The following is a 16236-nucleotide window of genomic DNA, read 5'->3' as shown; positions in this document are numbered from 1 at the left end:
CTTGGAACTTCAGATTTAACTCATTCCTATGCAGTGTGATATCAGTGAGAAAACATAAATCACACTACTGTCTTTTTGTCTTTGATTGTTGAATATTTGGCAGGTATTCCCTTCATTTCAAAAAATCTTGAATTAGAGTTAACAGTACAAGAAATCTTTGTAAAGGTCCTCCCATTACTCAACCAATGAGCATTGGAAAAGAACAAGATCATCACACTGATTTTCTTGTTATTTCTTTCTACACTGCAACAAGCTGATGATTCATAGCATTTGCACATATATGGAATAATTTTAACAACTATATCCATAACACTTCAAAAACTGAACACAAATATTTCCAATATGTATCATATAAGAGGAATGAAACAATAAAAAAAAGATCTGTTTCTTGCTTTAAAATCTCGATAAATTCAGACTTTCAACTTAACATAGTTGGAGAACCCTTTGTTGGGATCAAAACGATGTTTTCATATATTTCTGAATTTTTTCTTTGAGAGATGTAAAACCTCTACAGTGTCTACACCAATGACTTTTTCCATAAATTTGAAAGTCTCTTGAGACAAAACACATCCAAACTGTTGATTGGGCATGATTTCCTCTAAAACTGAAGGAAAGCCCTTGCAATTTTTCAAAAGTTAAATCCATTGAACTTTGATATAGTTAGAAAGATTTTGTATTCAATGGGCAATTATTTAGTGGCTTAATTGAAGAGCTTTTATTTTTTGTAAAATATCCTTTTTCGTTTTTTTCTTATACTTTTCAGACACAAATTTTATAATGGAAATTATCATTTATTTTATTATCTCTCCAACTTAAGATGGTTTTCTTCTTTGCCCAAGAATCCAAGTCATCTTATAAATACCAAAGTTATAAGCTCAGATCTGGCTAAAAATTGTTCTAAAAACTGTTTGTTGGTCATTTAATTCTAATTTCAGGACAAGCTTAGACCTACTGCTTAACCACAATACCTCTGAATGCCACACAGGCTCACCAAGATCTCTCCATTCTACCTGGTGGAACTTGAATGTTTCTCAGCCCAGCTCAGGAACCTATATAATTTATAGCAACCTAAGGGATTCTCTTCGCTGAGTCTCATGTAGTTGCATCCTATGCAGCTTAATATTCAGTCTAAGATTCAAAGAACTCAAGATTTCTGGAGCTTTGTCTATGTATATGTAACGTATATGTACCTCTTCTTTGGTATTCTGTCTCAAAAATTCCAGCCATCTCAGCCTCCCCAAACTCTGATTTTTTGGTCTTCATTTCAGCTAGATTGTCACATCTACTTGGATCCACCTTCCTTGTGGTCTGAAAAGTGCCTCCAGGCAGAAAGCCAGGAATATTGGAGGGATCACTGCATTCTGCACTGTGTGTTGTACAATGAAAACAAATAGTTCATACATTTTACCCAATTCCTTGTTTACCGGTAAGAGGGCAAGTCCAGTTCCAGTTAATTTTCATATCTTGAAGTGGAATTTTCTTCATTGCAATTGCCTCTGGCATTGCTAAATTTTTTCTTGCTAAAGCCCATAAATATATTTTTCTGGACAAGTCAAATTGTCTTATCTTTCTAACTTTCTTCCCTGCTGTGACTGACAGGCTATTACTTCCTTTCTCCCCAGGAATCTAAAGGATTGCATTTCTCTCATTTTTGTTTTAGCAACCCATCTGTTCCTCTAGCTTTTTCTCTGCTGGTGTTACTTCAGTGTCACTTTTCTTGTGCGTGGGCATCCTCGAGGGTGGTCCTTGAGGCTCTTTCTCTTCCATTATCCAGCTCCTTTTTGGGGATCCCTACTGTAAGGCATGAGGGCTGGCAGTGTGTCTGCTGGCTGGATCAAATGCAAGTTGAGAAGGATTCTCTCCATATCTGGGTTTCCCCTTTTATAAGTGCCCAAGTATCAGCTCAGTCTCATCATTTATAAAACACAGAAACCCTACGTTCTCCACTCCAAAATTTAAAAATACATGTAGTACATACAAACTGTGTAGAAAATGGTATAATAAACACCCACCAATAAAATATCCAACTAAATTATACATAGATAAAGCATTACAGATATCGTTAGAGCCCTCAGTGTATCCCTCTCAATTCTCCTCTCAACATTCCCCTTTCTACCTTCCTTCTAGGAAGTAGTAAGACCACTGAATTTGATGTTTTTAATTTCCATGAAACACACACACACACATACATAGCATTATACATATACATATTGTGGGGCGCAGTTACGGTGTCTTGGCCAGGTTTAAACTCGGACTAATGAAAGGACAGGGTCCTCTCATTGCCACGTGCAAGTCCTAGCTGGAGGGCAGGGCCCACCCAGCACAATTATAGCCAATGGCTGTGGTAGTAAGCTTGAACCTATGGTCCAAACACGTGGCCCCACGTGCCTAGTGTTAGAGTTCAGGTGCCTATAGTTGAGTGAGGTTGGAACTCACGAAAATGCTGTAAACAATGTGATCACGCCCCTACTTTGCCTTGTGGCATCTGCTATAAAATAAAGACACGGCTTGTGGGCACTGGCGCTGTCTCCTCATCAGGGAGCAGCGTCCCACCGAGACCCAGCTTTCATTCTCTTATCTGTCTTTCCTTAATCCTTTCACCCCCCTCCCCTCTACTCAGTTCACCTTTGGCCACAACAACATATACATATACATATACATATACATATACATATACATATACATATATGCCCAATCCTGCAGCTCAAGCGTAAATCTCATCTCCTCCACCTTGGCACAAACACCACCTGTGGGCTCCTTGGAATTTATTGTCTTGGCACTCATCAAATATTGTCCTGAATGAGAAGTTATCTTTCCCTGAACATGCACCTCATCTTTCCCCTAGAGCTCATGCTCCCTTAAGGTTGACACCATAACATTTAGCCATCGGCTTTGCTCATAATAGACCAGTGGTTCTCAACCTGTAGGTCGTGACCCCTTTGGGGGTCGAACGACCCTTTCACAGGGGTCGCCTAAGACCATCGGAAAACAAATATATAATTACATATTGTTTTTGTGATTAATCACTATGCTTTAATTATGTTCAATTTGTAACAATGAAAATACATCCTGCATATCAGATATTTACATTACGATTCATAACAGTAGCAAAATTACAGTTATGAAGTAGCAACGGAAATAATTTTATGGTTGGGGGTCACCACAACATGAGGAACTGTATTAAAGGGTCGAGGCATTAGGAAGGTTGAGAACCACTGTAATAGACCAAATAAACAGGTGTCGTTGCTTGTTTGGTTCATAGGGTGTCCAACTGTCCAGGTTTGCCCAGGATGTAGGGAGGTCCTGGGACAGGAGACTTTCGGTGTTAGAACTGGGAAAGTACCTAGCAAACCAGGATAAGTTGGTCACCCTATGGTTACCTAAACATCTGTGGACATCTGTGTGCACATCAGTGTTTTCCCTGGTATATATTCCCTGCTTTGTTTCCATAGTCAAATTTTACTTGTTGTGAGCTTTCTCCACTGATGGTGAGCTCCATGCAGGCAGACTTTGTCTCATTCATGGCTGTTTTCCAAGCACCTGGAATGGACAAATGAATATTTTCTGAATGAATGAATAAGGAGCATCATTATATCTTGTGAAAATCACATTTTCCTTCTGGGTAACAGGACTTCATAGTTCCACATATACAAAATTTGTGAAGTGCTAGGCAAGCTTATGGTAGTGGCAAGTCTGAGCCATTCAATTTCTTATTTTTTTTTAAATATACTTTATTGATTTTTTACAGAGAGGAAGGGAGAGAGATAGAGAGTTAGAAACATCGATGAGAGAGAAACATCAATCAGCTGCCTCCTGCACATCTCCTACTGAGGATGTGCCCGCAACCCAAGTACATGCCCTTGACCAGAATCGAACCTGGGACCTTTCAGTCCGCAGGCCGACGCTCTATCCACTGAGCCAAACCGGTTTCGGCAGAGCCATTCAATTTCATATGGTAGTTTTATTCTTAATTTTTTGAGGAATTCCCATGTTGTTTTCCACAGTGGTTGTACTAATTCACATTCCTACCAATAATGAAGATATGGGTCCATCAGTGCAAAACTGCCAAGTAAAGGGAGGCAGACTATTCAGCTTATTTATTTTTATTTTCTAGGCTTAAATTTAGGCTTAATAATTTTTATATTCCTTCTACACCGCAAGTGTTTAACCATCTTTATGTAAGTGACAAATCAATTTCTGAATTTTGTTTAGTACTTCCTGTATTTTGGATAGTGAGGGTCTTATAATAGGGTAGAAAGAGAACAATTTGGTTCTCTTTGTGTTACTTCTTATACAATACTCACTTTTATCAAGCATCATTATATGGAAAACACTGCTCTAAAAACGTCCTTGTCCTTAAGAAGTTTAAAATTTAGACGGGATTTCCAAGGAAGCGATCCCAATAAAAGTTAAGTGGCAAGCCCCAAATCTACAAACCACGGATGAGCAAATTTGTACTGGTCCTGTTGTAGTAGTTGAAGGCCTTTGGCTGAAGAAGGCGTGAGGATTAGTGGGAGACTAAGTTGATATGAGAAACCTCCTCTTGGAGGGTGCAGATTTGTAGAAATCTTTGAAGTAGTAGATGCTAGATTGCCCAAGCCTGGCGCGAAAATAATTCTCCAGAACTGCGGTGCCAAAGCCACTCCACAGCTACATATTTCTGCTGCAACTACCAACTCTGCGGCTTAGGGCGAGAGAGGCTCCAAGGCCTGCCCAGGAGTCCAGTACCTCGCTCCGATTGGACGAGCTTACTTCCTCGCCTTTCCCGGGATCCTTCGCCCGTCAATTACCCTACTCTCCCTTTGCCCCGCCCCCTTTTGGTGATTTAACACCGTTCGCTGTTTCCCGCCCCAGCCCTCAAACTCCTCACTAGTCGCTTCAGTTCCTCATTGGCCAGCAGAGAGGAGGGGGAAGGGAAGGGGCATTCTATTTTACTCTCTAAATTACCCCCCTGGAGTTTCCTGGTCTTCCCTTAAGCTGTCAGGAGAGCAACGATCGCCCGCAGCTGTCACGCAAGCGTGCAAAGGCGCTCACTGGTGGAGGGGCACTTCCCCTCCCAAGAAAATTCATTGCTCCGTTGTGACGCAGGCGGCGTTCCGCTCGCCGTCTTCACTTACGATTGGCTGTGAGCAAAGTCCGTCACACAACCACGCCCCATTCCACTGCCTAACCTCTCTGCTTGAGACACCTTCCAGGACGCCACGCCTCACCGCGTTACTGCCGCTGAGCCCTGCAATTGGCTGAGGGAGCTGGCATGCTTTCCCACCCACAACTCCCTCCCAAGTATTTCAGGGCTGGCGGGACCCCGCGGAAGTTGTCAATCTCCGCCCTTCCCCACCCCTCGCGAGGCCCCTCCCCCGGGCCTCACGCCCCGGCGCGCGCACACGCACACACACTCCCCCCGCCTTGCGCGTCCCCACCGCCTTCTCAAGTTGTAGCGGACGCTCGCTGGGGGTTCTGCGTGGGCGGCGGAAGGGCGCGTGGGGGAGGGAGCGCAGACTGCTCCGCACCCTGAGGAGCGCTCGTGTGCTCGCCCAGAGCCCGGGCGGCGGGTTACCGCCACGGGAGATGAGGGGACCGCGCTGACAGGGAAGAGCGGGCACCGCGGCAGAGGCTCGGAAGGGACCCGCGATGGCAGCGCCTCGGGAGGAGACTCCAAGGAAGGCGGGTTGCTCTGGCAGCAGCCGCTGAAGGGCTGGCCGGCGACCTGGACGAAGGGACGAGAGGCGCGCTCCGCGTCCGCGCCCCTGCTCCGTCGCCTCAGTTGTCTAAACTTCAGGCTCCCTTCCACCCGCCCTCCGCGCCCGGAGTCAACAACTTCTCGGCCCCCCTGCGCCCCCGCCCTTGCCTCCGTCGGCCCCGGGAGCCCGCCGCGCGGTGGGGACCAGGAACCTCCGGCCCCGAGATGCGCTCGTGAGGCGTTGGCGGGCGGCGAGGAGAAGCAGCTCGGCGGCGCCCGGGAGCGGGAAGACGGTGTGGCCGGGGGCACGGGGCGGAGGGGCGCGACCGCTCCGCGCCTCACCCCCGCCTCCTCCTCCTCCTCCTGCCGCTGTCCGTGCCGTGCAAGCAGCCGCCGGAGCTGGCCAGCGCCCGGGCCGCGGAGATGTCGGCGTCGTCGCCGCCGCCGGCGGGGGCTGCCAGTGCCGCCATCTCGGCCTCGGAGAAAGTGGACGGCTTCACCCGGAAATCGGTGCGCAAGGCGCTGAGGCAGAAGCGCTCGCAGGGCTCGTCGCAGTTCCGCAGCCAGGGCAGCCCCGTGGAGCTGCAGCCCCTGCCCCAACTCAAAGGTAAGTTTGCCGGCGGCGCCCGCAGAGCCATTTCCTTCTGGGGCTCTCGCTGCCCAGCTGGGCCGGGCGGTGCCAGGCGCGTTCCCCGCGGTGCCTCGGCGCCCCCTCCCCCTCCGGTTCCAACAGGTTTGCTGTGCGGAGTTGTTTTTTTTTTCCGCCCCGATTCCCCTTCACTGTTCCCACCTGAGAGGAGCGGGCTGACCTCCCCCACCTGCGCGCTCGCTCACCTGCCCTGGCTATGGGAGCTCGCCCCGTGCGTCCGGCGAGGGGCTCTGTCCTCTCCCCCAGGCTGGCCTTTCCCCGTCTGGCTTTAGACAACCTGTCTAACCTGCCGACCTTCACTCTCCCGACACCCACCTCCTCTTTTCGGACGTGAGCTCGTCCTTTACTTCTCCATTTATAAGCGTCTCTACGTACCGTACCACCCTCGCCTAATTCCCTCCCATTGATTGTTCCGAAGAGTCTTACGGACCCGGAATCCTAAATGGAAACAAAAGTTACCTGGCCTTTAGATACATTGGGAACGAAAAAGCCTAAAATATCTGAGCGGTACAGTGTCTTATTAACGGGGTCCCAAAGACCGGAAAGACTTATAGTTTGAGACGTTGGACGCGGTAAATGTGGAGGCGGATAAAGGAGTGAGTTTCGTGTTGCTTTGCAAGGGAATGGGAACTTAGTTCGCTGAGCAACTACTGGGACGTGGTCGGTTTGCACAGTAACTCAAATTAGTATCCGCGCCTGATGCCTTGCAGGAGAACTTGGCTCACTTACTTTTCCCACTTAAGTTTAGAGGATTTTTAATAAATTGTTTCCCGGTGTTCTCGTTTAATCTGTGTGAATTAATGTCTTCGTTTTTAAGAGATCGCAATCATCATAGAACAAGATGATAATGCTCCTAGTTAAAACAATTTTTCGACGACAGAAACCTGATAGAAATCTAGATCATCTGTTTTGCAAGGCCAAGAAATTAAAGGTTTATACCAAAATAAATGTTTAGCAGATTTTTCAATCCATTTATCCTCTTCAAGGCCAATCTGGTTCTGATTTTTCTTTGGGCCTATGAATCCAGCCTTCGTTTGGCTAGGAGTCTGAAGAAAACCCCAGATCAAATCACAGTTGACCTACATACAATAGCTCTGGAACCCCATTCAGACCGTACATGGCCCTGCTTCTAAGTCAAGAGCATCCCACAGCCAGAATCAAACTGGCTTTTAAAAGAAGGTTTTATTTAAGATATATGTAGCCCGTGCTACTGCATTTATAACTTGCTTTTTAGCATACAAAATTTAAAATTTATATATTGTAGTCAATTGATAAACCACAAGGTAGGCATTACTAAGACCTCAATTCTTGAGTGATGTCATAGCTATAAAAGAATATCATCTTACCTATTATGGATTGCTATTCATGGATTTTAAATCTTAAACTTAATTACAAAATCATAGTTTTATATTACTGACTTTTTCATGAAATTGTTGAATTGTTTTTACAGTTTGAAGGTTTAGTGCTAGTGTTTTCCTTTCATATATACTTAATTTGCTTTTTAGTAAGGTATTGCAGTTCTTTAGTATTCTTACTGGTATAATATTTACTTTTACTTAATACAAATAATTGAATATTAAACATGGTTCAAGCCATGAGATGCAGCTTTAATACATTTTGTTTTTTAAGTGGCAAAAATATGCAGTCAGTCATCTAAGTTATATGGCATGTAGTTCAAGAAGTTGAAGGTGCCGTTGAATGTTTTATTTATAGTATTTTGGTCACAGCTAGAGGAAAAAAAGAGTGGAATTTTAGATTATTTCTATATATTTTGCAAGAAAATGTAATTTATGCAAATTTGATTGAGGAAATTAAGATCCTTACTTGGATTACCTCTAATAGGAAAAACTACTTTTACTCCAGATGCCAAAATGCTTGAAAAGTGATTTAAAAAAAAAAATTCAATTGCTTCACTTGGTACTTTGGCAGTGTACTAGATACCACAGCGTTCTGTGCTTTTTCTGTCAGTAGTTTTTCCATTTGTGGCCTTAACAAAAACCAGTGGAAAGCCCTTCAGTATGTGTATGAAAGAGAATTTTTCTTCAGCTCTGAAATATTAGCTTAGTGTGGAGTGATTCAGATATCTCTAGGCATCCAAGATTTTTTTAGTGCTTTTACCTGCTTGTGTTAACACTTTGTCCACATGGATCTAAACTGGAAAAGTGCCTGCTATTTTCCTCAAAGCATACTAAGGGTAAGAATTAACAAAATAAGACATGTTTTTCATCTTTAAGAAGTTTATTTTTGCAAAATCATTTAGTAAGTGGGTTGCAAGTTTTTAATGTTGAAAATGTTCAGAGTAAATTTTCTGTTTTGCTATAGAAAGTATTTAATAGCCCAACCGGCATGGCTCAGTGGTTGAGCATCGACCTATGAAACAGGAGGTCATGGTTCGATTCCCTGTCAGGGCACGTGCCCAGGGTGCGGGCTTGATCCCCAGGTGGTTGCAAGCAGGAGACTGCCAATCAATGATTCTTTCTCTCATTGATGTTTCTCTCTCTCTCTCTCTCTCTCCCCCCCCCCTCTCATTTCCTCTCTGAAATCAATAAAAAAAATTTTTAAATATTTAATAAGCTTTGCTAAAATAATTTTTTAAAAATGAGAAACTGTTATTATGAGGGTCCTGAAAATTAAACTATCTCATATTGTATAACAAAAATTTTTTTTCAAAACACTTTTTAAGTTTCTTGTTACGTTAATTTTATAAGCAGCTCAGAACAAGGTACTAGAAAACAAAAGTAGGAGCATCTTACCAATTTTTTCTGTACTTATTTAAATTTATGGTAGTATAGGACTTTTTTTCTACCTTAAACTTCTGGTAACCAACAGTTAGGAAACTTTTAACTTCAAAAATATGTTATTCACAATGGGAAGTTTTTCAGTCTGTTTAACTTTTTTTTTTTTTTTAGAGAAAATGGCTTGTTTATTTTTTAATTTTTTATTCTTGTTAATCCTTTCCTGAGGATATTTTCCCATTGATTTTTAGAGTGGAAGGCAGGGGAAGAGACAGAAACATCGATGTGAGAGAGACACATAGATTGGTTGCCTCCTGCATGCACCCCCTAACCAGGGCCAGGGATCAAGCCTGCAACCTTGGTACATGCCCTTGATCAAAATTGAACCCAGGACCCTTTAGTCCACAGGCCAATTCTCTATCCACTGAGCCAAACTGGCTAGAGCTGTTTAACTATTTTTAAGTCTGAAGGTTTGGTTTGATAAAATAGCAGATGTCTTACATTTATAAAATATGTAGCATTTACAAATTATTTTACACTTTCTAAAAAATTATAACTCATAACAAGTGAAGCAGTCCAAAAGTGTGTAACTCCTCATATCTGTTATGCCTTGCTTTTTCACACCTACTGTTATATGACAAGGCACAAGCTCAATGTCGTTTTATAAACATTTTATTTCATTGGGTCATCCCAGTAACTCTGTGTAAGACCAATGTTATTCCCATTTTACCCGTGAGAAAATTGAGTTTTAAATAGCTTAGTTTCAGGCCTGTGATTATTTGGATGGTGTTGCAACTAACGCTGGTACCCAGGTCAAATGATTTCAATATTTTTGCTGTTAATCTATTTTGCTGTTAATCTATATGAAAATTTGAAGCAGTATGATAGAACGAGTTGGGTCAATGGGGTCAGTTCTGAATCACAGGCAGATTTTTAATCTGAGTTATTTTCCTTATCCGTAAAATGGGGATAATACCTTCAGTCTCTCCAGGATTATGGGGATTAACTGAAATAATGTAATTAAAGTGCCTAAAAATAGGCAGTCAAAGAATGTTAGCTTCCATTTGCTTTAATATTTGAAAATCCAGATTAAAAATATTTTTTAAAATGAAGGGTTCACATAAATTGTAAACTTTCCTAGTGTACTTAAAGTATGCTTTCATTTATAATCAGTTTTAGATATGATTTATGTGAAGTAAAGTTGTAACATTTTTCAACATAAGTGTGGAAGTGGAAGTAGGGTAGAGTTAGACTCTTTAAAATATTGAATGCTGTAGTTAGAAGTTTTTACCAAGCAAAGAATTTGAGTTAACCAGTAGAAGTATATAGATGTGCATTTCTCATAGGAGACAGTCAGTAAATAAACAACTGAAATGAAGCTGGTTTTGAGATTGCAGTCTCCTTCAGATGAGGTGAAGAACTTCCAAATCACTCAGATTATTGTTGGTATATTCTTAGAAACTGGTCCCACTGGAATTATGGAGGCCAGTAACAGTGGTGTTGATTTGAAGCACCTTGCTTATCTTTACGGGAAAAACATTTTTTTCCCTTGAGTTATGTGATCTTTTAGGGTAACAGGAACAAGAACACTGACATGATCTGAAGTTTCGTAACTATCTTAACTTTTTTGTCAGGAGAAAACAGTACTAACTCAACATTTAAGGTTTGTAGATCTTCTCAAAGTTAATAATCATTTCATCAAAGCTCCAAATCCCTTTTTGTAATCAAATGGCACTAAACAAGAGTTGAAATTCATCAGAATATGTTTAAAAGGTTTGTTTACAAAGGGATATAACATTTTAGAACTATTTCCTGGAAGTAATGGCATATTTCTTCTGGAAGATTTATTTTGTAATTTTAAAAAACTTTTTCGGGATATACAGCACTTCTTAGAGAAATTGATATAGGGTCAATTGCTGGTTTTCACATGAAGACTTTTTTGTCTAATTTAGTGTTTTCAGAATTGCTATTTAGGGTCAAATTTCTTTTCTCCCAATTTTATTACATCCTCTTATTCTTAATTGAATTTTGGATTATTTTCAAAAATGTCAAATTTAATAAAGTGATAATCCACTAAAATGTATTTACTAAAATAGTGTGATCATTAAGATAGAGCACCACCTGTCAATAAATAGTGGACTTGAGTTGTCTTCCTGCATCATTGGTGACTCACAGTTGCTTTGTGCTAGTTGTTTAATACCTTTGAACTTCAGTTTAATCATTTTCCCTTGATAATACTTTCCCTTGATAAAATTACAAAGATGAATTAGTCCTTAATGAGTTATTGTCCCTCTTTGGATTACAAAGCTTTATCAACAAAAATAACACATTTGGGAAATAGATTTTTGTGATTTATATTTTAAATATAAATTTTTAAAATTTGTAAAAAGCTGGGGATAGAGACCAGCTTACTTTTACTTTTATGTGTTTAGCTCTCTGGTTCTCAACCCTGGCTCTGCACTTGGAAAGCTTTAAAAAATAGTTCTCCACCCTAGAGAGATTCTAAATTAGTTGGTCTAAGGTAGGATTCAGACATTTGTATTTTTAAAAGCTCCTGGGGTGATTCTAATGTGCAGCCAGGATTGAGAATCACTGGTTTAACATTATCTGCCTATTGATTTAATTCATTAATTAAGACGTTGTCCTTTTCTCTCCGATATTCATGGCTCATTACCACCTTATTAACATTTCCTGCCCTCACTTCACCTCCTCCTATTTACTTTTCACTCTCTTAACTTTGCTGCCCCCTGTGGCTAATCAGCTGCTCTCCCAAAGGGGATAGTGCTGTCCAAGATTCTGGAGTTTTAGGTATGATGAAATGATTCTATTGGATTTTTCTATAGTTATCATAAAACTGGACTATTATAATTTGATACTAAGTGGTCAGTTTTTCTTTACTTTGTGATTTTTGGAGCTGTGGCTGAGCTGTCAAGTAAAAGTGATAGAGATTTGTCTCATTTTAATCCCATCATTCAGGGTAATATTCCAATGACTTTGGACTGTAAAAATATTTGCTGTATGCTCAAAGCATTGTTCTGCTTCTTGAAGATTTAGAATTAATATTACTACTACTGTATGTGTTGAATATCAGGTATTAAATGAACTATTCTTGAATTTAACTGTTTGGGGCATGCTTTGTATTTATTTAGCATTAAGAAACGTTTTTCTCACCCTGGCCACTGTGGCTCAGTTGGTTGGACATTGTCCTGTTCACTGAGGCTGGTTTGATTCCCTGTCAGGGCACATGCCTGGGTTTCGGGCTCATTGGGCTCCATCCCATCAGGCGTGCAGGAGGCAGCCAATCAATATTGCTCTCTAAAATAAATTAAAATGTATTTTTTTTTTTAAAGAAATGTTTTCCTTCAGAGTGTTTTCACTATCATCTTAATCTTGACCACAACTTTTTATTGAAGGTAGGGCAGCAAAAACCTGGAGCCGCTTATATTCCATCCATATCCCTGACCTTTCTGCTAACCAGTTTGAATAATGCCTGTATTTGTTGATTTGCTGTTTTGAGTCAGTATTCCATTGTTAATGTAGTGATATGTTCTCTCTTCAGAACAAGATGGTAAAATTTATGTGAAAGAAGTCACCTGTGTTTTCACAACCCATATGTTACAAAGCACTGTATTCTGTGCATAATAAATTGGTCTTCTAGACAGAATCATTGTTTGGATGAAGGAATTGCCTGTTGGTTGTCTTCTGGTCCTCCTCCTCTTACTACCTCCACCTCCCTCTCACCCCCACCCCATTATTGATTGTGCTTCTTTCAGTGATGTTTGATGCTATCTTCCAGCAGATTGGTTCTCTTGTCTTTCGTTTGTTTAAATATATTTTGCCTAAATCTGGTTCAAGATGTTAAAGTAAATAAATTCTAGGTTTTTAATACTATGATAGAAAATAGTAAATGTAGGTTTAAAACAAAGAATTGTTTGCTCTTAATATTTTGTGCTTTGCAAATGACTGGTGTAAGTGACAGGTAACATTATTAATAGGTTTCTTGCTAGGAAAGGTATTGTTTAAGGTTTATGGACATGTGTATATAAACATTGAATAAACTTACATAATTTGCAGTAATTTCTAAATTTGAGATTCAATCTTTATTTGTAAGGATGTCCTTGAAGGAGATAGGAGATTTGAAATATATAATTTTAGTGTATTATTATGTAACAAGGAATCTAAATGCTTTGCTGAAAGAATTTTACATGACAGGCTAGGTTTATGCAAAATAAACTTTACTTGTCTGAGCAGGATATTGACTAATAAGCAGCTTCAAACCTACTTTGTATGCATATCTTTTTGAACTCTTCCTTACAGGAACTTGTTTATATAGGCTTTTAGAGTGAGTAATAATGAATTTTCTAAATCCTGCAGTTTGAATCACACTTCCAAAAGAAACCTAGTATGATTTTGGGGGGCTAGAGGTAGTTTGCTGAATATGATGGTCTCACATGATAAAATTCTAAGAACATATCTCTAACTCCAGTCCTAAACAGGGATTTATTGGGAACACACTCCTCCTACCAGAGTGGTGACGCTAATTGCACCTCTATATCCTTACTGTGATGTTATATCTAGTTGAGTCTTGGAATCACAGAAGTTATTCTAGTTTAACCTGTATTGGGAATTAATTTCACTCTTGTTCTAAATTAATAGCTATGTTGTCATTTCATCAGTGAAGCTTTCTTTAAGGTCGGGTGGAAAGTATAGAGCTTTCTTTAGCTTAGATACTCTTAGATTTTGTTTAATGAACAAACTGTATAGACAACAACTAAAAAGATGTTAAATGTCTGAAACAACAATTTCTTAATGACTGGGCTTAGAACTTGTAGTTCAAGAATACCAAATCTTAAATATAGGTTCGAAGTTAATACATTTTCTCTGTTTAATTGGTTCTGGCTTTGTTTCACACTCATTGGTAAAGGTTATTCTAGAATTACAGCTATCATCAGAAGTTGATTATTTGAACTCATTGTTAATCACATGTCTCTAAATTGATAAAGTGAAAAAGATGAGACAATTTGTGTTGTAAACTCTGAATTTTGATTTAGCAAAACTGGGTGTGTTTTTTTAAACATAATTTTCAAACAGACCTTTATAGAGATAAACATTTGTTGAAGTCATAAGTAAAATAAGATATAACTTCTGTAAGATTATGTATCTGCTTTTTAAGAAAACATGCACTGCCATTTTTTCTTTTAATTGGCCACAGGAAAAAGATTTTGTTTGCTTGCTGAGAAACTAAATACATATTTTGCTTTCAAAATCTAGTACAGAAATATTTTCTTCTCTTTGGTGTCCATAGTGCATAAAATTTAGGTGAACCATTGAAGAGATTAAAATTTAGTAAAGGGAGTAAAATGATGAATATATTTTCTTTTGGAGTTGTCTTTAGGAGATTCCAGTTGGGCAATATAGACATGCAAGCAGGCAGTTTAAATTAGTGTGATCTGTGTTGTGATACGAGTAAGCAATAAGAGGTCAAGGGAGCATGTGTGGGGCCCGACCCAGTTTTGATATATGAGGAGCAAGATCAGGGAAAGCTTCCTGGAGAAAGTGAAAAGTGAACTAAAACCTAAAAGACTGATTTGTTTAACAGGTCCACCTAAATGACAGTATGTGTAGCCCCACAGGTAAGTGAGCATAGCATATTTGGGGAACTGCTAACAGTCTCTGTGGCTGTGATAGAGGCTATTGTAATAGGAAACTGGCTAGAGAAGAGATTGGAACATCAATTAGGAGCTAGGTCATAGTCTGATGCCACATATTGCATTTATTCCTGACAGTAGTATGACGAGTGTATTGAGAAATGGGATTATGGAACACTAGAGAGGATGCTGGCACAGTAATCCAGACAAGAGATGAAGGTGGCGTTGCTTAAATGGAGATGGAGTGGTATTACAGACAGGCCTTGGTGAGAGGGAAGAATCAATGATGATACATTTCCAGCTTGGACAGCTAGAGATAATGATAGCAGTTTTTTTTTGGAGGAAAGAATGGTTCCTGTTGGAAAGATCCAAATGCTTGTGGGAAACTGAAGTGAAGCTGTCTAATAGGAAGTTAGATATTTGGGTCTGGAGCTTGAGTGGAAAGACCTGTGCTAGAGATAATTTGGGAGTCTTTAGTCAGTGGTTCTCAACCTGTGGGTCGCGAACAATGAAAATACATCCTGCATATCAGATATTTATATTACAATTCATAACAGTAGCAAAATTACAGTTATGAAGTAGCAACGAAAATAATTTTATGGTTGGGGGTCACCACAACATGAACTGTATTAAAGGGTCGAGGCATTAGGAAGGTTGAGAACCACTGCTTTAGATTAAAGATGGCATTTGAAGCAATGTAAGTAGAAGCAACTGCCCACTGAAAATGTATAGGATGAGAAGAAGCCAAGGAATACCGTCATTTAGGTGGACAATCAAAGAAAAAGGCAAGAGAGACAGCTTGAGGTGGAGGCAAAGGAGGACAGGAGAGAGTAGAGACAAAGCAGTCCAGGAAAGAGAATCTTTTAAAAAATGGGGGCCCAGCCCTAACCGGTTTGGCTCAGTGGATAGAGCGTCAGCCTGCGGACTCAAGGGTCCCAGATTCGATTCCGGTCAAGGGCATGTACCATGGTTGCGGGCACATCCCCAGTAGGGAGTGTGCAGGAGGCAGCTGATCGATGTTTCTCTCTCATTGATGTTTCTAACTATCCCTCTCCCTTCCTCTCTGTAAAGAATCAATAAAATATATTAAACAATAAAATAAAATAAAAAATGGGGGCCCGGGTTAGTAACTGAAAAAAAGCTGTTGACAAGTCAAATAACTGAAAAGTTTCCATGGGTTTGGTAATCTTTAGGCAACATTGGTGACTTGAGAGGCATTTTAGAGAATTGATAGACTTGAAATTCCCATAAGGTAAGGAGTGAATGAAAATTGTGAAAGCCAAGTCAGTAAGTTTGGACATCTTTTTCAGGAAACTTGACAGTTAAAAACACATATATCACTCTAGCTGCCGTATGGAGAATGGATTGTAACAAGATTTTTAGGAAGAGGATCCGTTAGTAGGTTGTTATAATAGGCTAGATGAGACACAATAGGCTTGGGCTAGGTAGGTAGTAGCAGTAGAGATGGGGAAAATATGTATTTGAGATACATCTTGGATAGGACTTGTTAACGAATTTTATTTT

At 40.3% G+C, this 16236-nt stretch overlaps 1 protein-coding gene across 6 annotated transcripts in view; it reads left to right on the top strand.

Annotated features, from left to right (window-relative positions):
- Positions 1-5529: 5529 nt before the first annotated feature.
- Positions 5530-16236, top strand: part of PPP2R5A (protein phosphatase 2 regulatory subunit B'alpha) — a 68100-nt gene continuing 57393 nt past the window's right edge. For 5 of the 6 annotated variants that reach the window (XM_023754774.1, XM_014456847.2, XM_014456849.2 and 2 more), the window contains exon 1: positions 6079-6287. In XM_023754774.1, the coding sequence (XP_023610542.1) occupies positions 6104-6287 (184 nt within the window). In that variant the 5' untranslated portion in view covers positions 6079-6103. Of the gene's footprint in view, positions 6288-16236 lie in introns of all 6 variants that reach the window. The other variant, XM_006089899.3, reaches the window with a different exon arrangement.

This window comes from Myotis lucifugus, unplaced genomic scaffold (assembly GCF_000147115.1).
Source record: "Myotis lucifugus unplaced genomic scaffold, Myoluc2.0 scaffold_65, whole genome shotgun sequence".
Classification (NCBI taxonomy): domain Eukaryota; kingdom Metazoa; phylum Chordata; class Mammalia; order Chiroptera; family Vespertilionidae; genus Myotis; species Myotis lucifugus.
This window is presented reverse-complemented; position numbering and strand designations above follow the sequence as displayed.